This window comes from Panthera leo, chromosome A2, assembly GCF_018350215.1.
Source record: "Panthera leo isolate Ple1 chromosome A2, P.leo_Ple1_pat1.1, whole genome shotgun sequence".
Taxonomy (NCBI): domain Eukaryota; kingdom Metazoa; phylum Chordata; class Mammalia; order Carnivora; family Felidae; genus Panthera; species Panthera leo.
The window spans coordinates 15,597,760-15,623,376 of NC_056680.1; the positions used below are offsets into that span (position 1 = coordinate 15,597,760).

General features: G+C 54.6%; 1 protein-coding gene across 1 annotated transcript in view; it reads right to left on the reverse strand.

Moving 5' to 3' along the window:
• The window catches only part of FYCO1 (FYVE and coiled-coil domain autophagy adaptor 1), a 74,318-nt gene extending 52,611 nt beyond the window's left edge, over positions 1 to 21,707 (reverse strand). The window contains exons 1-5 of the mRNA XM_042929081.1: positions 21,606 to 21,707; positions 10,410 to 10,547; positions 6,547 to 6,653; positions 4,681 to 4,806; positions 863 to 969 (exon numbers count right to left, since the gene is read on the reverse strand). Of these exons, the coding sequence (XP_042785015.1) occupies positions 863 to 969; positions 4,681 to 4,806; positions 6,547 to 6,653; positions 10,410 to 10,464 (395 nt within the window). The 5' untranslated portion in view covers positions 10,465 to 10,547; positions 21,606 to 21,707. The remainder of the gene's footprint in view (positions 1 to 862; positions 970 to 4,680; positions 4,807 to 6,546; positions 6,654 to 10,409; positions 10,548 to 21,605) is intronic.
• Positions 21,708 to 25,617: the final 3,910 nt, after the last annotated feature.

Genomic DNA, 25,617 nt, shown 5'->3' on the forward strand with positions numbered 1-25,617 from the left:
CAAAATAATCTTCAAACCAAACGTGAGAAGATTCTTAACGCACCTGAATTCACAAAGCCCGTCACATGCATGAGACATACATCTTTATGCAAATCAATCTTAAAGACGACAAATGAAACACAGTATTTTCCCCCAACCTTTTTTTTTTTTAATCCACAAGTGATTTCTTTGATTGAGTGGAAGAACCCTCCCTAGGGAGGGGGGAGGGGGGGCTGGGAAAGGCTGCTGGGAAATCGGCAGGTTCTGCTGATAGGTGCCGGACCTGTAGCTCCTCTTTCCACACGCCGGTGACACGCTCAGTCCCCTCCCTCCCTCCCCCGCGGCCCAGGCTTCAGCACCAGCGCCACAAAGACCGACCCCCTGGACAACCCGGGCTCTCGACCTGGCCACCTACTTCAACGTCCAGAGAGCCTAGACACAGCCAGCAGGTGTCGACTCGGGGTCTCGGGCGAGGCCCCGGGCTCGGTGGGGTTAAAAATCCCATAGCTGAATCTGCCGAGAGGCCAAGGCTGCGGCCCGGTGGTTCAGGGTGGCCAGCGGGGCCCGTCCATTCATCAGGGTCAGGCCCCAGGACACGCCAGCCATGGGGGCAAACTCCCCGGCCTTACGAGCTCAGAGATCCGCATCCGAGCTCTTGCGTCAGGACTCAGCGTCAGTGGGGCCCGGAGAAAGGCCCTCGGCCTCTCGGGGCTTCAGGTCCTCACCTGGGACCAGGCGGTGCTGCTGTCGGGCAGGTGGGAGAGGACCGCGTGGGTGGGAGGGCCGGGGGGCCACCCCGGCAGGCGCGTCTGCTGTGGGCTCACTGTCCCGAACGAGGGGACCTCAGCTCGCGGCGTGCAGCCCAGCGCGGCCGTGCGTTTACCTGGTCACTTTGGTGTTCATGAAGCACTGCTGTAAGGTATCTGCCAACCGCTGGTGCACCAGGGAGTAGCGAACGAACGCCCTTCCTCTTCCCAGAGATGTCCGGAGCTGGAAACGAGGAGAGCACGTGGCCATGAGGAGCCGGGAGCCTGACCTCCAGTCGCCCGGAGGGCGAGGCCTGAAGCAGCCAGACCCCTTGGCGTCCTTCAGGGGAGAAGGACCCGCAGACTCCGGGGAACACGGCAAGGAAGACGCGTTCACGGGAGGCTCTGGGACATCGCTTTCAGGACGCACGTGTCATTCTCCCGCCCCGGCTCCACCCGGAGCCCTGGGTTTGGCGTCAGATGGGACACCGTGGGAGCTCACTGGGGACACTTAGGAGAAAATGTGGCAGGTAGAGGAGGGGCCCCTCACACCAATATGAAGCGAGCTCGAGGAAGGGGCCATCTCGGTTTGCCTCATGTCCGGCTTAGTTTTGAGGTGCAGGGGAAGAGGCCAGGAGGCCGGCTGGAGCCCCCGTGGGAGGGGAAGAGAGAGGAAGGGAAAGGCAGGGGTGCGTAGGGGGGACTTATAAGAAGTTCGGATGGATGTGTGATGGCCCACTCGGTGTTCTCACGAAACCATCAGTAAAATCGGGACGTGTCGACGCCGTCCCGGTCGGATTTAAGATAGGCCAGCTCTGCACTTGGTCAGAAGGTACCCAGGGGGTAAGAGAGAGCTGGGCTCTCTCGAGGCAGCCCGGTCACACTGGGGTAACAAAGAAAAGCATCGCGTGTGGCTCCATTTCAGGAAGTCTGAAACGGACAGCGCGGGAGGGTCCAGCTGCGGGCCCGCCTTGGAAACCTCACCCCACGGTGCCCGAACGTGGCTTCTCGAGAGGTTTCCGGAAGCTTATCGGGAGGGAGGTGGGCGTGCCGGCCAGAGACTCTGCTGTGAGGCGGCCAAAGCAGGGCTCTGCCAGTTGTGGGCACAGGCGGCCGGTTTGCGTAACGGGATTCATTCTCGATGTTTCGCCCCCAGCAGCTCCACGTGAGTGGGAAGGAATCCGGGGCCCCCTCAAGCTGCCATGTGTACCCTGCCCTGTCAGGCTCGGGGGTCTGAGCGGGGTAAGTACAGACCCCATACCCTCCTCACCCCGTCAGAGGTGAGAAATGTTTAACCTGCTGGCGGGGGACAGGGGCAGCCCCGTTCCAACCAAAAGAAGGTCCTGACACCCCACGCCATCAGGACGCCAACCGTGGCACGGGCTTGAGACAGGAAATCTGTGGTACAGCCTCAAGTACGGCCTTTTCGAATCGATGAGGTAAACATTCCGGTACGCAGCACCCCTGCAGCTCAGAGCTGGGGGTTTTTGGATTGCTGACTCAAGAAAACGATACCACAATATGAAGTAGCCTTAAAAAAAATAAAAAGGTGTGAAGCATCAAGAACAGGAGAGGCTGTGAGCCTCTTATTTTAAGAGAGAGAGAGAGAGAGAGAGAGAGAGAGGGCGAGCGCGCTAGTGGGGGAGGAGCAGAGAGAGAGGGAAGACACAGAATCCGAAGCAGGTTCCAGGCTCCGAGCTGTCAGCACAGAGCCCGATGGGGGCCTCGAACCCACAAACCGTGAGATCATGACCTGAGCCGAAGTCGGACGCTTAACCGACTGAGCCACGCAGGTGCCCCCCAAATTGATTATATATGTTACATATATGTGGAGTGATTTATTTAAAGAGGTATCTTGCAACATCCTTTGTACTCCGAGTGAAAACAGTGCACAGCTTTTTTTATTTTTTAGTGTTCTGAGGTCATGGGTTCATTTTCCTTACCTATCTCCTTAAATGCTTAGCACCTAGTCCAAACTTCGCCGCACTGTATCGAGAAGCTCTACCACAGCTGGAGAGGGCAGGAAGTCCGCAAGGGACTCCAGAGCAGATTCGGTTTCCTGCCAGGCCACTGTGCTGACACCCCAACGGCGCGCTGCACCCCGGAAGGGAGCCTGTCCGTCTCAGGGAAAGACGCGTAGGCCAGGTTGAGCTTATTCGGAACCCCTGGAAGTGGCTGATTACAGCCTTGGATGAGTTTAGCCTAAAGGGCTGATTCCCACCCCGAGGGGGCCTGAGGTGGGCCCAGCTATGCTCCTTACCCATCAACTTTTACCTTCTGGCTTGTCGGCTTTGGGCAACACTCCATCGGTACGGTTAACCCGAACACCCGGCAGCCCTGTGGCCTGGTGCCATTCCCGGGAATCCCCACCAAGGGTGCCTGCGGGGAGCACGGTCTACACAGCCTTCAGGAAACCGACAATGTCCGTGCAAGCAGGGAACGCTTTTTGCTTGAGAAGTCAGCTTCCCTGGCCTTGGATCATCTAAAAGTCTGTGTGCTATGCAAGAGGTAGATTTCAGCATTTTGTAACCCAGGGCCGTGAGGACTAAGCTAAACTTATTGGCAGACTTCAACTGTCTGAAGCCGTAAAGTCAAAGGCCTCCGGTGCTCTGAGGAGTGGAAGGCCGGACAGCGACACCGAGAACTTCTTCCAGACTTTCGGAGAGAAGGCAATGAGACCCTCTCTGGGTGGGTGACGCATTAAAATGCTCAAGACCGTGGCGCTGCATGGACGTTATGGAAATCCAAGGAACAGACGCCTGACAGCCAACGTCTTTCCTCCTTTTCCCAGATGTCAGAGGGTGGAAAACGCTCGACCCTCAGTGTCAACGTATCTAACGTATCTAATGCTGTCATTCTCTGTAAGAAGAAACCCCTCGGGCTCCAGCTGGCAGGCGGCGGGAAGAGATCTCAGAGCACCCTCTGAGGGCTACCTCAGAGCCCCTGGGAGGGCCACCAGGGGGCACAGCTGCCGGCTTTACCGGGACTTGAACTGTACTAAGGAGGCACTGAAAAGGAAGCTGAAAGGTAGAAACCCTTTAGGCCTCCCGCCCCACATCTAGGGGTTTAGTTGCTCCTGAACCTGCAAAGTTCTTCACTCCCAGAGGGACTAGGCTGAAGACAGAGAGAGAGGGAGAGACAGGGGAGAGAGGGGGACGGGGGGAGAGAGGGGGACGGAGAGAGAGAGGGGGGAGGAGAGAGTGAGGAATAGAGAAAGGGAGGAGAGAGGGAGGGGGGAGAGAGGGGGAAAGAGAGAGAGGGGAGAGAAAGAGAGAGTGGCAGGGAGGGAGGAAGGGGAGGGAGGGGGAGAGAGAGAAGAGGGGGAGAGAGAGAAGAGAGAGGGATGGAGGCAGAGAGAGAAGAGGGAGGGGGGAGGGAGAGACGGGCGAGAGGGAGGGAGGGAGGGGGGGAGGGAGGGAGAGAGAGAAGAGAGAGAGAGGGAGAATGTGCTGTTCCAGAGTTTTCTAAGACAGCAAAGCCCTGGCTTTCTGCTCTCCAGGGAAGCTGCTTAGCATAACCAGCGTTTTAAGAAACGTCTCCTGAGGTCTCACATCACTCTCTTCATTACAAAAACAAGTTTATTGGGCAAATTATAGGGAAAGCACCTAGTAAACTCTAAGAATTTTATCTAAGGAACTAATGTTTTTTAAAAGGCGGAGGCGTCCCGTGCTGCGTGCAACCCCTCCTCCCTCATGGTCCTGCAAACAGCCTCCAAGCAGGCAGACCACTTGTGGTCTAGGGAACAGGGTCAGGGCCGAGCCACCCCCGGGGCTTGGTAAGCACTCGCTTGGGTGGCTTCCCAGAGCCCGCACCGGGCACCAATTTCCTTACTTCTTTACCAGCCGTCCACCCCCCACCCCCACATCCTCACTGGGCCGTCTGCTGCGGGGGTCCAGGTGAGAGATGCTTCAGGCGGGGGCAGAGAGAGATGTGGGATCCTCAGCCATGCGCTTACCTCCGGAATCGACTTGACGAATCGGATCCCGTCATTGGCTCCTTTCACCTTGGCCAGGCAGGCACAGAAGTAATCCCAGTAGTCCTTCCTGTTGCCCAGAAGGGTGGCCTTCTCCTTCTGATCGAACTGCGTAGAGGAAGGGACAGAGAGAGGAGGGCCATGCCCACTGCTGTTCATCCCACCATTTAAACGATAAAGAACAGCAAAACCTTCTTAGTTACCCGGTGCTGGGCAAGGCCCTTCATTGGCAAAGGAGGGTGTTTTAATCTCCAATTTATGGATGAGGAAACAGAGGCTAGGAGAGGTTAGGTGGCCGGCTCAAGTCCACACAACTGGTGAGATTTAGGAATAACAGCCCCCCCCCCCCCCAAAAAGGTAACCCCTCTGTGCACCTTGTGGGGAGGAAGACCACCGAAGGGGGCTTAGTAACACAGGATGAAGAAATACAAGTGGAAAGTCTTCAGGGCAACACATGAGGGTCAACTTGGTCTCAACGCAGGGAAATGGGTTGGTGACATCTCATCCCAGTTACTCAAGTTCCAACACTGTTTTAATATGCGTGCAGTTAAGTTCAAATTGATGCTGGCTCTGAGTCATTTCAAATCCAAAACTAAAACCTAACTGAAAACAAAGAAGGTCCGTAAATCATTTCCCAACGTGAACCAGAACCAGTTGAAAAGGCAGGCGAAAGGTAAACTCTTCTAGCACGCTGGGGCCTCTCTCCCCAGGCCCCAGCAGGCTCTCATCCCTTACACAGGCTCTGGTGGGATGTGACGTTGCAAACTTAGGGTGTTCGGAATGATAAAGGTGCGTCTTTCTATAACATAGCATTTTGTAGTAGTTTTTCTGGTTATGGAAGTAAGACCGATAAATCGTTAGAAAATCCGGATAAAACTAAAAAAAAAGAAAAAGAAAAACTATAATGCCCAATGCCCTGTCCCTCGGAGAACTTCTGTTAACATTTTGGTCCACTTCCTTCCTGCCCTCTGTGATTGCCTGTGGTTTTCCACATCTGCAGAGTTCTCTAGATCTGTGTGGTTGTGTTTTTTTTTTCTTTTAATGTTTTGTTTATTTTTGAGAGACAGCGCATGGGGGGGGGGGGCAGAGAGAGGAGGAGACACAGAATCTGAAGCAGCCTCCAGGCTCCAAGCTGTCAGCACAGAGCCCGACGCAGGGCTTGAACTCACAAAAATTCTGACATCTTAACCTGGGCCAAAGTTGGACGCTTAACCAACTGAGCCACCCAGGCGCCCCTGTAGATCTGCGTTTCTTGAACCAAGCGGACAGAAGCATCACACTGTGAGCAAGTTCAAACAAAACTTCCTGGGTTGACCTCAGAGATCCCGATTCAGCAGGTCAGGGCGGGAACTGAGAATACATTTCTAACCTGCTCCCAGGTGATGCTGCTGCTGCTGGTCTGTGGGCCACACTTTGAGCAACAAGGATCTAAAACGGGGGCTTCTGGATCATCTTCAGTGTGGAGAACGTGTGACTGGGTGTGCATGCAACGCACGTCTGCCTGGGGACAGATTCCACAGCTTTTAACTAGACTCTCAAAGGGGTCTGTGACTGCCCTAAAGTGAAGATCCCTGCTATCCAGTGACCTCATGACCTGCCTTAAGATGACCTAAATCTCTAAAGAATGTTCTTGATTCCTACAATCATCCTAAGGGGCAACATTCTGCCTTTTCAGAGGCTTGCACTTGGGAGGCTCAAGCTCTCGCCGGGGACTGCACGGACTTTCAGTCTAACCAGCAGGGCTTGATGGCTCCACAGAGCTGTCTAACCCACATCCTGAAGGCTGATGAGTCACGCAAGAGAGAAACAGAACAGAGCAGAAATCAACATGGTAAGGGAGTCACTTACTTGAAGGAGATACTCGAGTTTGTAAGAAAACTTGTGTAAGCTGGTGCTGTCATCCGTGATGGGCTCCCCTGCTTCCTTAAATTCTTTGCTTAGCTCTGTCACGGCATCTTTAAGACAACAAACAGGAACGCGTAACTGACCTCGGAGGGAGAAACAGAATAACCCCAGGACGCGCGAGAAGCAAGTGGTCGATGATGGCAGAGCACCTCGGAAACAAAAAGCGATATGAAACGCTGGACGGATGTAATGCCCGGCCTGAAGGCGTCCGGGTGGCCTGAGAGCCCCCAGGTAGGTATTCTAGAACAGCTCCCTGATGGGGCACACTTCTCGGCCATCCCTGTAGGCCTCCACCACGTAGGCCTGTAATATGCATGCAACACACGTTTGCTATGTGCACGGGTCACTCAGCAGGCCCCTGCCGGTGACTTCCAGGAAGCTTTGCCCTTCATTCCGGTCACGTTCCTTGTCGTTCTTCCCCAGAACCCTACTGCTCAGTACAGGATAAGTCCCGGCTTCAAGAAGCCCCAGAATGTGCAAATAAGACAACAATCCCAAGAACGACGACGACACCTGCTTCTGGGAGCTGAGGGCCCCTCAGGGGCCAGGCCTTTGCCCGGCCTTCTCACTGAATACGGCACTGAGGGGCAGGGTTGTTTTGTTTTGACAAACCCAACACGCAACTGGTCTTAAAGTGATCCCAATTTCCAGACTGTTAAAATGTGAAAAAACAAAAACAAAAAACCTTAAAGAATGATGAAGGCTGATGGGGCGCCTGGGTGGTTACATCGGTGAAGCGTCTGACTCTTGATTTCGGCTCCAGTCATGATCTCACGGTCCGTGAGATCGAGCCTCACGTCGGGCTCTGTGCTGACAGCACGGAGCCTGCTCGGGATTCCCTTTCTCTCTCACTCTCTGTCCCTCCCCACTCCTGTTCTTTCCCTCCCTCTCTCTCTCAAAATAAACAAACATTTTTTTTAATAAAAAAAAAAAAAAAGACTGATGAAGGCTGATATCATCATCCCTGTTGGCGGATAAGGAGCCCCTGGGGAAGTCAGAGCACTCGCCAAAGAACAGCAGAGCTGGAATGAGCACCCTGGTCTTCTCAAGGGCTTTCTGACTCCGGGGCTCGCCCCTCCACCTCTGAGAGAACTGACCTCCCTGTGCACAAAGAAAGGAAAACCACCTTGACTCTCATTTACGGCCTCTGCTGTGGGACAGAGAGACTGTGAGAAGCTGTGTTTGGTGTAGACACTGGGCAAAGCGCCCCCAGCTAGATGGCTGGGGCCCGCTGGACAAAACGACCTTCCCCTGGGACCTTCCTTCTTCATAAGGAACAGGAGCTCCCAGGCACCACGGCTGGAAAGCAGGCCTGCCCGGCACTGAAGCTGAGCCCGAGCCGCTAAAATGCAATCGCTACCGACCCCTCAGGCAGAGGTCAGCAAAGGGCAAAGACAGGCTCTTGGGACTAATTGTCACAAGTGACTGCCGTCCAGTGGCACCCTCTAGAAGTGTTGGCCGCGGGTGGCTTTGAGAGCCGGGGAGGGCCGGGGACCAGGGAAGGCACAAGCCTTTCCCCCCTCCACCACTCAGCCTGGATTAACGCTTACAACTTATCTGGGAACTCCTGAAATTTTGAAAGAAGGACGCTTGGGTATGAAATACGAAGTTTGCCGCTCTAATCTCTGATAATCCAAATGCATTACTTAGGGATAATCTTAGTTTTATGTGAATTATACATCTGTGTCTGCCAACAATCTTGAGAAGTGGGTGTTACCGTCGAGCTGACCTCGCGCACAAAGAAAGCAACGGGACCTCGGAAAGGTGACGGGACTCATCCCACATCTTCCAGGGTTAAAAGGCAGAGCCAGGAGCTGACCCCAAAGCCCTCGTCAGTGCTGTCCCCAGGAGGACGAGTGGGCTGCCCTGTGCAGGCACGAAGGCTGTGCACTGCCCAAGGACCCCTCGCCTGGGGACGTTCCACTCCCATGCTAGATGCTGAAGATCTGTCGTGTGTCGATGAAGACAGTTACCAACAGATGCAAGGGAAGGGTCTTGAGAAAGTGGTGTTTCCAAGTGCTCAGCGGGCGGGTCAGATGGCCTTGGGATGCCAGAGATGACCAGAACAGTCGGGACAAGGGTGGGAAAGGGTACGTGAACAAGTGCCAATGTCTGGCCCCCTCCCTGGACCAGAGGCTCTAGCAGGGGTCCTCTCTTCCCTCCCAATAAAGACTCCTGGGTCCCAAAGTGATGCTGGAGAACCAGAGACTGACACGCAGAAAAGGTGGCCTCCTTTGTGGAGAAACTTCTCAAGGCCAGTGGTGAACTCAGATTTGCAGGGCCTGTCATTTCGCTTTCTCTGCGCGTGTGTGTGTATGTGTGTGTGTTTAGGCTGAAGGAGAAAAACCATCTACCGTTTTAGCTGGAAGTAGGCTGGTGTGGTTAAGAGTGTACACTCTGACACCTGGTGTGTATGCAAACCCAGGCTCTGCCCGACTGGATGTGTGACCTTAGGCAAGTCACTTAACCTCTCTGTGCCCCTCTCTGCATCTGTAGAATGGGGATAATGGTTCCTACCTCACAGACCAAACGTGAGGACATAACGGGCTACTAACGTAAGGCCTGGCACGTGTGGAACGCCACGTGAGTCTCGGCTTATTCGAGGCCCGAAGTGCTACACCAATGGGAGGCAAGCCTGACCGACTTTTCTCTCACCGACCTTTGACCAGCAGGGTGAGAAGCGTGCTGCGGCCACCACTAGCCCAGCGGCCCTGGGTGTGACAGACCGCGGCTGCTCATCACTGTGCTCGCAGGTAGGAACCTGACTCAGGACGGCGTCGCCGTCATCTCCGTGACATGTTAGAAGCGGTCAGCTTCAGACCGTCTGTAGCAACCGCACGGGAGCTCCGAAGACCCGTCCGGACCAGCCCCGGTGAGCTCAGGCGGGCGGGAAGCTTGCCCAACTCCTGACCCTCGGCACATCACCTAAAAGGGTGAGCTCGGTCCCTAGACCCTGCAGCCGGGAGAGAAAGCGGTTGGCTCCTCCCCTGAGCCTGCCTCACTCCGCGTGCACCGTCCCCGGGCCCTTCTCCAGGGACACGGGAGCTGCGAGTCTCGTCCCTGCGCTGAGCTCAGGGGCGTCCGGGAGGCAGCAGGCCCAGAACTGCAGTGCGTCACAGGAGACAGGCTGTCCGCCCGCCAGGACTGGGTAGGACAACAAAACAAGAGAGACGGGTGTCTGACCATCCTGCTGAGGCAGGGAGAACGCGGCCTCCCCAAATGGGCCAACTCCATCGCGGCCCGGAGGCCCGAGATTCCGCCAGAACGAACAGGGGGCTTGTAGCACTCACGCCCACACGAACTGAAAGCAGACCCCGGCCCAGGAAAGGGTATTGGCTTGGGGCGCCTGGGTGGCTCGGTCGGTTGAGCGACCGACTTCGGCTCAGGTCACGATCTCACGGTTTGTGGGTTCGAGCCCCGCGTCGGGCTCTGTGCTGACAGCTCGGAGCCTGGAGCCGGCTTCCGATTCTGTGTCTCCTTTTCTCTCTGCCCCTCCCCCGCTCATGCTCTGTCTCTGTCTCAGAAATAAACAAACATTAAAAAAAAAAAAAATTTTTTTTTTAAAAAAGAAGAAGAAAGAAAACGGTATTGGATTTTGTTGACAAACTGGCTGCCCAGGGCCCTGAGAGGAGGCCCGGGCCAGCCGCCCCCGCCTGACACAGGGCGGACACCCAAGCCCCAAACACCTCCACGCGACGTGTCCCGAGGGCTCCAGTTACACCCCGTGTGACGAGGATGAGAGGGCGGCAGGAGCACGGCCCAGCTCCCCCACAGCCAAGCCTGGCGTGTCCCCTCCCCAACGGCACCTTGCAAATCGCGGATGATTCTCTGCAGCTGGCTCTCTGCGATGGGGGAGGCCATGGCCACTGGCTGCGGGCCGCCTCTCTCGGCTGTGCGCCTCCCGCCTGGGTCCGCTCAGCAGAGGTCAGACTCCATGGTGACACCTGGAGAGGGAGAGGGAGGCCGTGGAGGGCTCAGTGACAGACACAACATGAAGACAGGACGAGAGGGGCATGCCCCGGGGCCCAAAGTCGCCCCATCTGGGTGTCTTCCCTCAGCGGAAAGGGCTTGACCTTTCTGTGTGGGCCTTGCCCGGTGGGCATTCCCTGGCTGGCTTCTGACACACTTCTTTTCAGACACAATGACCTGGGTTGGGGCTTAAAAGGCGATAGGTTCAACCAAACAGCATGATTCACTGAGCGTCTCTCCTCTTCTCCGCTCTTAGGCACGACTGCCTCACCCTCCTTCCACCTTGAGAAATGCCTCCCAGGGGCTCCCGTCACCCTGGGGAGGCCAGACCCAGCCCAACCCACATTCAGACGGCCTGCTAAGCTGATGGTGCCGGCCACCACCAGACCCCTGTCTCCCCCACGCCCGGCCCCCTGTCCTCCCCAGGCTGGCTTCCTCTGACCAACAGTTAGTAACGTCTGGCGTCTGGCCGGTGGCGGCGGAGGCGAGAGGCTGAGGAGCCCTGGGGCTTCGGGACCAAAGAAAGCCAGGCTTGCCTTGTGGGGGAAGCAGCTCGCTCGTGGGGGCTCAGCAGCTCCAGCTGCCCAGAACCCAGCTCGGCCTGGCTGTGTAGACGCCGCCTGGCTTGCATCGGGGGCCCGGGCAACCCTCGGTCCAGTCAAGGGACACGGCTCTATTTTAAGCTTGGTTACAGTCCTCTTGCAGCTGGTGAGTCCTGAGTTACCAGCCCTGCTCGGGCAGCTGCTAAAGTGATTTAAGGACACGGTAGTGGCTGAAGACCAGCAGAGGTGAGGACACACGAGTGGCACTGGAGACAAGTGTGGGTATGCACGGGGACGCTCCAGTGTCCCTTCTACAGAAGGAACGTCAGAAATGGACGTCTCTAGGGGCGCCTGAGTGGCTCAGTCAGTTAAACATACGACTTCGGCTCAGGTCATGATCTCGAGGTTTGTGAGTTTGAGTCCCGCGTTGGGTTCTGTGCTGACAGCTCGGAGCCTGGAGCCTGCTTCGGATTCCGTGTCTCCCTCTCTCTCTGCTCCTCCCCAGCTTGCTCACACATGCACGCGCCCACTCTCTCTCTCTCTCTCTCTCTCAAAAATAAATAAACATTAAAAACAATTTAAAAAAAAAGAATTGGGCATCTCCAATTCGTAGACGTCCAACACCAGGTTGTGTCATGCTTGTTGGCAAAAGCAGGTGGCGAGACTAGAGGAAGCCAGAGCAGCCACCACTGAGTGAGGGCCTACTGTGTGCTACGCACTGGGTCCTGATAGGGGCTTTACACGCGTGATCATTTTCATCCCACAACCGCCTTAGTGGGGTAGAGAACACCAGCTGGAGAAGCCACGTAACTCGCCTAAGGCCGTGGGCCAATAAGGGGCGAATCGTGGTCTGTCTGGGCCCTGGTCAGTCTGATTCAAACCCTGTGGATCTTCAGCTCAGCATCGTCCCTACTGCAAATGGCCAACCCCTTCCGCGGGCTTCTAGGAACCGCCCTGAACTCCAGCGTCTCCCAAATAACGTGCTGCCACCCTGAGTGTTTCTCACACGTGCTGGCCCTCCCTTTCCCCCAGCCCTAGTCCCCTTCCCGCTCCAAGAGTCCAGGCAATATGACTCTGGAATAGAAACAGTCCCAGGTTTCAAGTTCCTCCAAATATTTACATAAGCATTCCAGCGTGAGCCGGAAGCAAGAAGGGCCTGTCACAGGGCGGATATGCCTTGGCCTATTTTTAACTAACAAGCTGGCACAGCTGGGACTCAGTGCAAACAAGGCCCAAAGAGGGCTTCTCTGGCCTCGGAGGAATGAGACGGGCACACACCAAAACCACACTCCCAGCGATTCCTGACATGGAGCCCAAGAGAGGCAGGGGGTCCACAGAGAGCCCTCCAAAGCCCCTTAAGAGGTATTAGATACCCCCCTGTCCGCCACAGACACTACACCGAGGGTGGGAGTGGGTTTCGAGAAGGCAGCCTGCCCATCCCTAGGCGGCTCTCCGGGCCACCTGCTGAGCACAGAGCCTGAGCAGGGGCCAGCCAGGGCCCTGAGGAGAGCCAGAACCCAGGCTCAGCCGGGCTTCTGCAGGGGCTCTGATGCCTCAGTGGGCACGCTGCCCCTCCCGGAGAGGTAGAGAGAGTCCGGGGTCCGCACTGTCGATGCACAGCTGCCCCGACACCATGCTGTGTCAAGTTCCTTCCATGCGCAGGCTGGGGACACGTACGCACGTGAGGCACGGTCTAACCCTGGTGGAGCTCGGCTGTGCACCAAGCAGACAGACAGAAAAATATCCCGCTATCTGGACACGGCAGAAGAGCTCCATGCAGAGATGGGAATAAAAAGCGACGGGTACTCAGCGATGAAAGGGTTGGGCCATGGACATGTACAACAGATGCTTCCTGCTGAGCGAAAACAGCCAGACGGAAAAGGCTACGTCTTTTATGATTCCATTTGCATGATATTCTCGCAAAGGCAAAACGTGGAGGAGAGGTCACAGCGGTGGCTGCCAGGGCCTGGGCGGGAGGGGGTGGCGGTGAAGGGGGGGCATGACTACAAGAGTCGGCAGAAATTGGGGGGGGGGGGGCGGCAGTTCTGTTCCGTGTCTTGCCCGTGGTGGTGGTTATGTGACCGTACGTATCTGACAAACATACGTTTGTCAAAACTCACAGACTGCAGATTGTATCTCAACAAAAAAGGCCGCACTGTGACGAATTTAGGAAGATGCCGTGGGGCCTCAGGAAGGGAAAATTAATTCCACTTGGGGGAGGGAGAGGGTGAGAGGCGGGGGCAACCGAGGTGTGCCAGGCCTGAAAAATGAGGATGAGGTCTTTTGAAGAGACCCAAGGAGGAAAGGGCACCGGGATGGGGGGGGGGGGGGGAGGGGGGGAAGGGGGTCAGTGAGCATGGAGGCTGCTTCTCTCCCGAAATTCCTCTCATTTGGCTGTTGTCAACGGACAGCCTTGTCGTTCCTGGGAGAAAGACGCTCAGAGGAAAATGACAGACACCCAAGTCCTCAAAGGCCCTGGGCCTGTGTGCACGCTTCAGACCAGGCCGAGACCCGACTCGTGGAAGAGGGCAGATTCTGAGTTAGGCTCCATAATTTGCTAGAACAGCTCTCAAGATTTGGAAAAACATTAAGATGACTGGTTTATCTTAAAAGATACAATCTGGGAACAGCCAGGAGGAAGAGACAAGAGGCGCAGAGTTGGGGGGGGGGGTGGCAGCTGGTTCGAGGTTTGCGAAGCTTCTACGCCCTCAGGGCTTCCCACCCAGCAGCACCTCGCAGGACCCCCTCACTTTGGGGTTTAATGCAGGCTCCGACCGGGTAGACACCCGGACACTGGGGACCAGCTGTCTCTGAGGCCTGGCGTCATGAGCCTCGACAGAAACGTGCTCCTTCGAGACGTGCGGGGACTCTGGGGAGACGGCCCTGTGTCCGCACGGCCGGGCGAGGCCGCCTCCGCCTGACCCTCGGAGCGCGCTCAGCTGATGCCAAGTTCCCGGGTCACGGGGTGAGCTGTGCCCAGCTGCTGATTACACAAGCTGCTTTTCCGGAAAGCCTGAGTCACCACCCAGGTAATGTGCCCCAAGAGAACCGGCTGCTGGACCTGAAGGTCGCGGTGGGCTTCCCCACCGCGGATGGGGGTCCCGCCTCACAGGGGTTTCTTTTGTTTTTCTTAACATTTATTTATTTTTGAGACAGAGAGAGACACCGTACCAGAGGGGGAAGGGCAGAGAGAGAGGGACACACAGAATCCGAAGCAGACTCCAGGCTCCGAGCTGTCAGCACAGAGCCCGACCTGGGGCTCGAACCCACGAACCATGAGATCACCACCTGAGCTGAAGTCAGACGTTCAACCGACTGAGCCACCCAGGTGCCCCCACCTCACAGGGTTTCAGGCAGTTAATCAGAGCTTCCTTGGAAGATCATGGTTCCTATAGGAATGTTCTTTTCCTGAACTTTGGGGTGACGGCTCTTAGCAGTCTGCCCTCCCTCTTCCCTGGTCTGAGGTCATTATTAACCACCGGAAGACACAGAATGCGGCACTCTCTCCACACCACAGTCATGTGGCTTTTTTTCCACACCAATAACCAGTTCTGACACCGACTGGGGGTTCTCCAGTTCGGTTCAGTTCTGACACTGGTGACCTGGAGTCAGTGCAGACCCCACAGGTCAAGGGCTCTGTCCACAGGACGGCCCTGGCTGTCAGACGCTGGTCCCAAGTCCCAGGCTGCTACCTGTACTTCTGACCAACCGGCTCTAAATTGGGGATTCCCACGATCCCCTCCTTAGCTTCCATAATTTGCTAGAACAGCTCTCAAGATTTGGAAAAACATTAAGATGACTGGTTTATCTTAAGAGATACAATCTGGGAACAGCCAGGCGGAAGAGACGAGAGGCGCAAAGTTGGGGGGCGGGGGGCTGGTTTGAGGTTTGCAAAGCTTCTATGCACCCAGGGCTCCCCACCCAGTAGCACCTCGCAGGACCCCCTCACTTTGGGGTTTCATGGAGGCCTCATTCGGCAGACTTGGGTGATTAACTCCTTCTTCAGCCCAATCCCCTGAGGTCTGGGGTGGGGCTGAAAGTTCCAACCCTCTAATCACATGGTTGCCTCTTCAGGCAACCAGCCCCCACCCTGAAGCCATCCCAGGGGCTGAGGAGGGCCATCCTACTAGCATAAACTCAGGCGTGGCTGAAAAGAGGCACACAGAACAAAAAGACACTCCTATCGCTCAGGAAATTCCTAGGGTTCCAGAAGCTGTGTGCCTGGAACCTGGGACAACCACAGACTATCTGTTTCTTGTGGTATCGCAGAGATGGCCTGAAGCAGCAGGATCCCGACAGGCCATCAGCCAGCTGCTCTCCTAACTCAGGAGACACGGAGAGCTTCGGTCTGCACCGCCTTGGCCTCGGCTGCTTCAGCACCAGGGGAACGACTCCAGGACTCCCACGCCTCGCGAGAGCCCCAAAGAGCGTATCCCATGCCTCCATGAACCCAGGGCCCTTGCTGCCTGGCTTGTAAAAACCTCCCTCGCTTGTCTCTGGCAAGCTCTTTCAAATGGCAGAGAAATTCACTTTATAAAATTTGGGGGGACATTGAAATCTCGTGCCAACAGCTCAAAATTATGTTTACGCTTATCCAGCATGTCTGCAAGCATCCAATATCCTGGTAAAGTGGAAAAAGGGACTAAATGCACCCGGGACTATTGCCTGAGTTCCTAGTCATGGCTTAGGTATTATAGTAGAGGTAAAACTCTTCCCCGACCTCCAAACTCCTCCTATGTCTGCCCAGATGCCGTAACAATAGAGACAGAAGTCTAGTCCCAGATTAAGAAAGAAAGACACCAAACGGCTCACATAAACTTATTTACGCTATGGTGCAAATGACTAATACTCTTAACGTTGCCCAGAAACTGGCTCTGGCAGGAGCAATTACAGCAAACTGACTAGTCACATTAGGAAAGAAGGATCCGAGGGGGAGCAGGCTTGGGGCGTGGAAGACAACCCTGCCTGGTCTTCAGAACGTCCTGTGCTTGCTCCTCACCCGCTAGCTGAGAAGGGACCCAGATAGAGGCCCCCACTCCCAGATGAGGTGGAGCATGAGTTGTGAATTCCACCCCGACCAGGAAAGCACGTTGGCAAGGACGGTTCAGACGGGCCGAAAGCAGAAAGCCTTTCTGGAAGAGTCCATCGCCTCGGTCTGGTTGAGCACAGCCACCAGCATCCATGTAGTGGCCACCCCTGGAAAGGGGGGCACTTGGCCGGTACCTGGGGCTCCGAAGGCCCGGCGGTCCTGCTGGCTCCACACAAAAGGGTCGGGGAGCAGGCTGCCCTCAGCAGAGCTTCGAGAGGGTGCCGAGGACGACGCTCAGAAGCTTGTCACAGGCCGGCTCGGGGGCAGACGTCACAGCACTCGTGAACAAAGCCTCACGAGGCGGCCCAACCCCTCGGACCTAATTGAAGTGTTGACCAACTGCAGGCCTGGGTCACCTTCCCCAAACACTCCTTCTCGCTTACCCTCTTCTTTCTTAAAGGGAAGGGGGGCTTGAGAGTTGCCCATCACCGTTTGAACTTTCTCTTGGCCCTCGCGCTCCCACCAACGGCAACCATCCTGGGTTTCTTGGTCACTGCCTCCGGGACACACACAAAACTGGCCCCCCCGTTCCCGTCCACTGGCCCAGGAAGGCAGGACGGAGAGACCCGTGGGTGTGAGGTCTGGGCCTGGGGAAACCGAACCACCTCTTTCAGGAAGGTGGAAGGCAGGCCGCTCTGGCAGGAGCCGCACCCCCATACCTGGGGCGGCAGGGCGGAGGCCTTGTCACCGGAGAGCCCAGAGGAAATGCCCGGGAGGTGGTGACGGCACGTGGGAAGCTCTGGGCAGCCTCTGGAACAGCTGCACGAACATGAGACACCATCTGGGGCATCTATGTATTCCTGCCCCCGAACAGCACTAACCCCGTGCACATGGAGAACGTCACAGAGCTCCAAGATCCCATGCTCAGGGCGGGGACAATCCTGACCAGAGTATCAAGGGGGCGAGCACAGCCAATGACGAATTATGAACGGAATCTCTGCCGGAATATGCTGTAGCCAAAAAACGCAGCCTTGAAGAAGCCAACTGTAACCCGTACGTGTCAACAAACCGCCTGCCGGGCGGTTTGTTGGGCACCACTGGTAAGAGGCGGGCCTGACCCAGGAGCAGGGGCCGCAGCCGTGAACAAGGCCAGTGGGCACTGGCCTTCAAGGAACCCCCGTCCAGAGGGGCAAAGCTCCTCCTAAGCTTATAGACCAAAAAGAGGTCACCGGAGGCCTGAGAAGTTCTTCGATGAACAGAACACGTGGGACCCCAGGTTCTATGCTGCTCGGGATCCTAAGCCACCACTGCCTTTCTTCCACGTTTGTGGCCATTCGCCCGTACGGTCATTTCTCGTTTAATCTGTTTTCTCCATGAGTCCGTAAGCTCCACTGCTACTCACCATCTCCCCAGCACAGAGTGCAGTCCTGACCCCTAGAGAGCCCTCAATACCTTACTTGGGGAATGAATGAACCAGTTAGACAAAACCGGACCCGTAGTCTCTTACTCCGCAGATCTAACTAAAAACTTTAGGCATAGAAAGGCACCAACATGTAAATGATGAGAATTATCCTTCCATGGCGGGAAAACGTGGGTAAATTTTCAAAACATTCGATTTCTCTGATTTCTCAAGTTTCCTTTACTGGACATAAATTACTTTTGTACTTTGTAATTATAGACATTATACCGTCATTACTGTGGAAATATTACAGCATTACTATCCCAAGAAGAAAGGGAATAATGTAATTTAGGAACTGGCTGGATTAAGCGTGTCCACGGGAGAAAGTGTGCCCCACAGCTCTGGCCTGAGGCAGCCTTATCCAGAAGCCTCCTTCACTCTATCTGGTCAAGGATGGCCACAGCCGTTACAGCCACCTCCCCGACTCACCCAGCCCACGCAAGGCCCTCTCCTCTCTGCATCCCTGGGACTTTGATCTGGAACCGTCAACCAGAACACTCCCAGGGTAGAGGGGAAGTATGGATGGGCCTGAGCACAGCCGTGTTTGGATGAAAAGTGGAACATCCCGGGTGCACACGGGCTCGGGGGTGGGGCCATGCTAGCAGACAGGAAGGGCAAGCAAGACCCAGGATGGCTCTGAGGCTGGGGCTTGGCGCTGGGCAAGAAAACTGTCTTCTCTTTTACCAATTGTAATGGAGCCTTGCCAATGTGGACCCTATTCAGATTCTGGAATCGGACTAGTCAATGTGAGATTTCCATTCCCTAACGTGCAACGGATTATGCGATAAAGATCATTCCCCAGTTGGTGATACTGTGCTATGTTTAGCTCACCAAACTCTTTTCAGGCAATTTTAGCAAATCTGTCTGTCCTGGGGAAGTTATTTGACCTTTTCCTACCTTGTGTGTGGTGTTTGTGGTTTTTTACTTTTTCCTGGTTTTCTGTTTGTTTGTTTGGGCTTTTTTCCCCGTGTGCAGTGTGGGGAGGTTACCCTTTACCTTCCTCAAGGAGGAGGGAGGGGAGGAGAAGAGCAGACGTTCCCAGTGGCTAACTTTGGTTGAGGCTTCCAAGTGCCCCCTCCCTGCTCTTGACCAAGGCTGCAGACGGCCCTGGAAGAAGCCCAAGGGGCTGCAGGTTCAGCTTGAGGAAATTCCTTCTGGCTCCTTGTGAAACCACCACGTCTGGTTCAGCTGTCCAGCCCACCCCAGTCCTCCTACAGGGATTCTCCTCCTGGCCTATCCCCCTGCAGACCAACAGCTTGCTTGGGTTGCTTTTTCAGCTCAGGTTTTTCTTCTGGATCCCACAGGCTCGGTTTTCTGCCCCAGGTCAAGGATGCAGTACCCCAGGCTCCTGAGGTGGTTAGCCAGACCTGCCCGTGGGCCCCAGAACAGCCGCAGGGTGACGTACTATAACCAGACCACAGATCCCCTCAGAACCACACTGATGTACGTGTCCTCATCCCTGGAAACAGGATCTGGCCAAACTAGAAACAGGCGCTCGGTGTCTTTCAAATGCCACAAAGGCCTTTGTGAATGTGGAAGACCATTGGTGGTCACGAAAACCATCAGGCTGACCGGCTGCAATGTGTGGAAAAAGGGGAAATGCCCCCCTGCCCCACGAAGCTCCGCTCAATCACCCTCATCTCATAAAAGCCATGAGCCCACGTGCTCTGAGGCTGAAGCTCTTATTACAGGGACGTTACGGTGACAAACAATATGTCTACAAGCAGCAAGAGGATAATATAGACCCAAGGAAACATTTCAGTACCCACACTACTGATCCATTTCGTTGCTCAGAGGCCCTTATACCAATCAAGAGCTTTAAAAACAAAAACAAGCAAAAATCCCCAAACTGACAATGAGATCACAAATAGAGAGTCTTGCTTATCTCTGGAGCAACACAATGACTTTGAGGCCCAGGTGAGCAGATGCTGACCAGCTGGACCCCCCTCATCTCTGCTCACGGGAGGCCTCTGGCTGGTCACAAGGCACCAGTTTTTGACCCTCACCTGCTGTGTGTCCTGAGGCTGCTCCAGGGAATGTGGCCCCAGACACTGAGCTCCTATCAGTGATTTTCACCATGAGACCACAGCTAGACAACACGTTTCCTCTGCCTCGTGTTTAAGGACATTCCAGTCTGGAGTCACCCAAGTTGTCCTTGGAATCACCAGAAAACACAGGTTACCCATCAGCCAAACTTCTCCCCTCAAGGGAAGGGAGGGACTGCCATTTCTTGAGTGCCTACTATGCGTTCTGGAGGCAGCAGCCCACAGCCTCAGTGACCAGCACAGGTCAAAGTCACCAGATGTTCTGATCTTGTCTCTTTTGGGTAGTTTCTCTCACCACAAACATCTGGGGGGCGGGAAGTGTCTTCCTGCCCCCAAAGGACTAGTGTGGTTTAAAGTGTGGCTCTTGATCTCCTGCTTTTGCCCCAAAACCAGCCACACGGAGCAAAGACCATCCAAGGAACAGCCAGAGGACTGACACTAAAACAACTACAAAAATAACTGAAGTAAACTATTGGTTTACTATTGGTTACTATTGGTAGATTCTAACAGGCGAGCCAATGTTCACTATACAATCCTTTCAATGATTATGCTTCACTATTTTCCTAATAAAATGCCAAAAACAACTTAAAAACTAAAGGAAGCACAACCCAGAGATGAACACTTGTAAGAGAAGCAGAAAACCTGTTTCCTAAAGCAAAGAGGCTTCTCAGATCCCTTTAATCAAAGAAGGCCGACTCCCATCACTGAGACAATTAACTTTGGCTTCCAGGGTGATAAGAACAATGGCCCACAACTGGTACAGGGAATTCAGTAATTTATGAATAGCAGCTGTCACAGAAGGGAAAGTCCAGTGGAGCCCACTTGATATGGGCACACTTTGGAAGGTGGGAGCCACTGAAAGCAGAAAACCTCAGTGAGACCGCTCTTTATTAGCACCAACACGCAGGGGAAGCCGCATTAGGCAGATGGCAGGGGAGTAAAGCTTGCTACAGAGACCACAAGGCTTGCAGGGGCAGGAGGGCAGTGAGCTGATTACAGCCTGATCCTCTGCCCTCAAAGAGCCCCTGACCCATTTCTCTGTGGGAAAGGAAACTGGCGTGGTAAAGACAAGCAGAGGAGCAGAGGCTGTGGCCGACACAAGCAGCTTCAGTAAATGCTTTTTTTTTTCTGGAGGGGGCAGCCAGTGGGAGTTGTGAAGAGTGACAAGGGGCATCAGAAGATACATGTGCACAGAACAGGGAGCCGTGTGGTTAATGTGTCAACCACACACACACACACACACACACACACACACACGCTTTCCTTACACAAAAATAAAATCCAGGCCTCCCCCTAGAACATCCCCCAGCCGAGGTTCCGAATAGCATGGACTCTTTAGCGCAAGTCCCAAGCAGCCACACCACAGACAATCCCAAATCCACAGGTGTTTCAGGAAAGATCACGGGGGGGGGGGGGGGGGGGACTATTTTGAGCCCCTGCACCTGAACACAAGGTAAAGAGAAGGGGCCGTGGCCCGAAGATGGCCCGGGATGAACAAACTGTCCCCTTACGGGAGGGAGGGAGAAACAAGGTCTGGGCTATCCCCGCCCGGCTGAGCCCGGAACTTCGCTTCTTATAGTCAGTGGCCTCTCGGACAATCCTGGCAAAAACTCCTCGACCTGTCCTCCTGTGCCTAAATGATCCAAGGGCTGTTCTGAGACTCCTATATGGTGGGCTCCTTTTCGGGGGTCCTGGAACCGGTGTTTGGGGATCTGTCTTTCCAACTGACCACCAGAGCCAGCCAGGGTTCCAGGTCAGTTTCAGCAGCGGACCGAGAGGTGCCTCCCCGGCCCTCTGGCCAAGGGCAAGGGCTCGGACCGGGTCAGGGGGAGATCCGGGATGGGCGGGGACGGTGAGGGCAACAGGTGACAAGCCGCGTCGGGAGGGAAGTTCTCCGCTCCGAGGCCGACAGCGGCCCAGGCGCCCCCGAGGTCCGGCCGGCCCCCCGCGGCACTTACGCGCTCGTGGGTCCACTGTTTGGCAGAAGCGAAACTTTCTGGGGCCCAGCGGAAGAGTGCGGTAGCGCGGCGCAGCCCGCCATGATACGCAGAGCCGCCGCAGGCGGGCGCGGACTACAACTCCCGGCACGCTCCGCAGGCCAACGCCTACAAGTCCCGTCGGACCCCACGGCAGAGGGGCGTGGACTAGGACTCAGGGTTGCGGCGCGCGCTGAGGTTTGCGTCTCCTTGCGCCGCTGTGCCACCCGCCCTGGGCTAAGCCTCTCAGTCCCCGCAGGCTCGGTGTGTCCCCGAGTCATCGGTGTGGCACCTTGAAAGCAGCGCCGTCACCGTGTGGCTTTTGAGAACTTGCAGTGTGGCTAGTTTGAGCTGAACAGTACACGGGCTGTAAGTGCAAAATATACCTGACTTCCAGAGACTTCGTATGAAAATACCGTGAAGTAGCTTCTTACTACTTTTATACTGATTGCATGTTGAAAAGATAATATTTTTGGTAGGTTGGGCGGACTAAATGAAAAGCATGTGTCGCTGGGCTTCCCGGATCCCCCTCACTTCTAAACCCAGGGACCTATTTGAACTCAGTGCTCAAAAACTATGTGTTAATGAATGAACTACCACTCCTGACTTCTGCCCCACTCTCGGCCCGATTTCTATTTGTAAGTTGTATTCTCTGTTTCTAAGTTGCAAGGCATTCTGAGGCTGGACCCAAGAGAGTGCATTCATTCATGATGTCTACTATGGATCCAAGGCAGGAGAGCAACCGCACCCGGGGTACTTCAGCCTGTGACGGAAGCCCGGGCTCTGCCATTCCTTAGCTCTGGCTGCAGCATCCTTTCCTCTGCCCTAGCTCCCACCACTTAATCGAGAAACACCGTTTTACGTCGCAGGACTTAGCTACTGGCGTCCAGCCAAGCGCCACGGCCCCAGCCATTGGCTGGGTGGCATAATACGGGAAAGGAAATAGATTTCCTACTTAAGGTTGGGGTATGGCATGTCATCAGCCATCTTTTATAAATTAATGAGGGACAGACAAATCAGTGATGAGATGGATGGAACAGTCAATCCGTGGGGGGGTGTGGGGAAGTGATTTCCATTCTTCCTGTTGAAAACTATGAAAGGAAGAGGGAACAGGGGGACGATGGCAAAGGGAAAATCGTTGTGCCAACCACAGTCTGAGTGGTTTTGTGAGATACTGAGGGTGGGAGAGATTTTAATGTCGGATTTTAGTGCCACTTTCTCAGGACTATGAGCTCACGTCCTCAGGACTGTGACCCCACGTGACTGGGGCTGTGACCCCACATGTTGAGAGCTATGGCTCCAATGAATGGGTCATGACCCCATGTGCCAGAGGCCTTGCCCCCATGTCCCTGGGGTCATGACCTTACAGGCTTGCAGCCATGCCCCTACTTGATCAGGACTGTGAGCTCACGTCCTCAGGGCTGTGACACCTTGTGCTCAGGTGCATCACCCTGTGTCCTCTGAGCCGTGGCCCACGGCGCTGGAGGCCGTGACCCCACATCCTTGGAGCTATGACGTCTTGCCTCAGGCAGCGATCCCACGTGTTCGGGGCTGTGAATGTTAGAGTGGACCTCTCTGAGCTCTGATGCCCTCCTGGGTCAAAGTGGGAAACAGAAATGTCACAGGGTGGCTGTGAGATGTGCACATATATGGGCCTGGCACAGAGCAGATCTCAGTAAAAGTCAGTTTCCAGTCTCCTGTGGGTGTCTTCAGTCAGGAGTCGTGTTCTGTGTGGTCAGGGTAGACACTAAAAGCCCACGAGGGGCTCTGAGATGCACTAGGATTCCCTTCACACCCACTGAAATGGCGCCCCGTGTTGGTCTGCTCATGCTGCCGTAACAAAGTCCCACCAGCTAGGTGGCTTAAACAGGTCTCCAGGCTAGACGTCTACGATCAGGGTGTCTGCCGGGTTGGCTCCTTCTGTGGCTGTGAGGGAACACCCATCCCATGCCTTTCTCTTAACTTCTGGTGGTTGCTGGCAATCTCTGGTGTTCTTGACTTGTGATAGCGTTAAGTCCAGCCTTCACCTGGCATTCTCCCTTGGTCTGGGTCTCTGTCCAAATTTCCCATTTTTATAGGGACACCGGTCATATTGGATTACAGGCCTGCCCTCACCCCTGTGACCTCATTTTAACTAATTACATATGCAGTGACCCTCTTTCCAGACAAGGTCACATTCAGAGGTACCGGGAATTAGGACATGAACACAAGAGTTTCTTGGGGAGTAGGAGGAGGACACAGTTCAACCGATAACGTGCACGGAGCTACAGATTTGTATCCCCTGAAGAACGTCATGGAAATGCAACTCATGAAATTATAGACTCATAGACTTCATTTTTTAATCACGGGGAGGGATCTTAGAGTTTAAACCTCTCCAGTTGAGTTGAATAGATAAGGAGAGGAAGTGGCTTGCTAAGGATCCAGTCAGAACGGGGGATGTGATTTGCTATTGAGGCCAATATTTGTGGGTTTCCTCTAACTTTTAAATAAACAAGATGCTTTGAGGGGCCCCTGGGTGGCTCAGTTGGTTAAGCGTCCAGCTTCGGCTCAGGTCATGATCTCATGATTTGTGGGTTTGAGCCCCACGTCGGGCTCTGTGCTGAAAGCTCAGAGCCTGGAGCTTGCTTCGGATTCTAGGTCTCCCTCTCCTCTCTGCCCCTCCCCTGCTCACACTGTGTCTATGTCTCAAAAATAAATAAACATTGAAAAAAATTAAATAAACAAGATGTTTTGAAAAGTTAGTAATGTTCAGTGTTGTTGTTGTTGTTGTTGTTGTTGTTGTTGTTTTAACTCACATTATCCTTATTTTTGGAAAAAAACCAGAGCCAGATTGTTGAACCAATTGTAACCAAAGTGGGGGGACAGATACAAGTGGGTACTTCCTTCCCCAAACTCCCATAGTTCATTGCAAGGTGCCTTGGAATAATAGTTTTAATGACACGTTTAAGGTGACGTGTTTAAGGCGTGCATTCCCAGTTGTGTGGACAATCGAGTCATATACTTTTCTCTGAGTCAAGGTTAAGTCATCTGGAAGAAGGACCACCAATTCCTTGGGACTAGAGTAATCCTATAGAAATCTTTCTCCAAATAAGAATGACCAGAGGCTGACCAACTTGAGAGTGGTGCTAATCCTTCTTTGCAATCTTACGCCCCCTAACATGGGCTTCCCTCTGCCTTCACACAGAGCAGGCCTGTACACACGTGGCCAGGAACATCCTGCAAGTCCACATGCCCCCTCTTATCCCCGGGCCCACCTCTAATCTTTGTAACCGCCCAGTTCTCCATGCCCATCCATTGCCCATATCTTCTCTCTAACCATGAGTGATGCTCACCTCTGATTTTCTGAAATGGTCGAAGTCAAGGAACCAGGCTTCCATTGTCCTCCTTTGGGCCCTCTGGCCACACTTTCTCTTGTGGAGGAGCTGGGAGTGTGTGTCTAGCAGGGTGGGGGTGGGGTGGGGGGCGGGGGCGGTTACAACCACCCACACCTAAAATCTGGGCTGGCCCCAAAGTGGAGAGCATAGTTCAGGATAATCCTTCTTCCCCTTCCCAAACTTCCCCCAAACCTGCAAAGTATCTCCCACCAAGTTTTCAGGATGCCCCAAATTCCCGGGAGGAAGCATAGCATTCCTTCTGATTAGAGAGGGCTGATCTCTGAAAAGTCCTTGTTCCAACACAGTGGGTCATGAAATAGGGGGGGGGGGGGGAAACCTTGGACTTGAAGACAGCCCAGGGGAGAGACAGGGACAGAAAACTCGAGAGCCACAGAGCACTCGAGACACATCGGCCTCCTGGATAATTTTGCCTAAGGCCTAAATGGAGCAAATTTCCCACCATCCTGACCCACACAAGGCTTGTTCCACACTCTATGCCCCATCCTCTTCCTGTATCCCTCCCTCCACCCTGAATCCTAACCCAGATCCCCCGCAAGCAGAGGACTTTTAGGAATCTTATATAAAGACCTAGGTAGGAATGAGGGGAACACAGCCAGGGA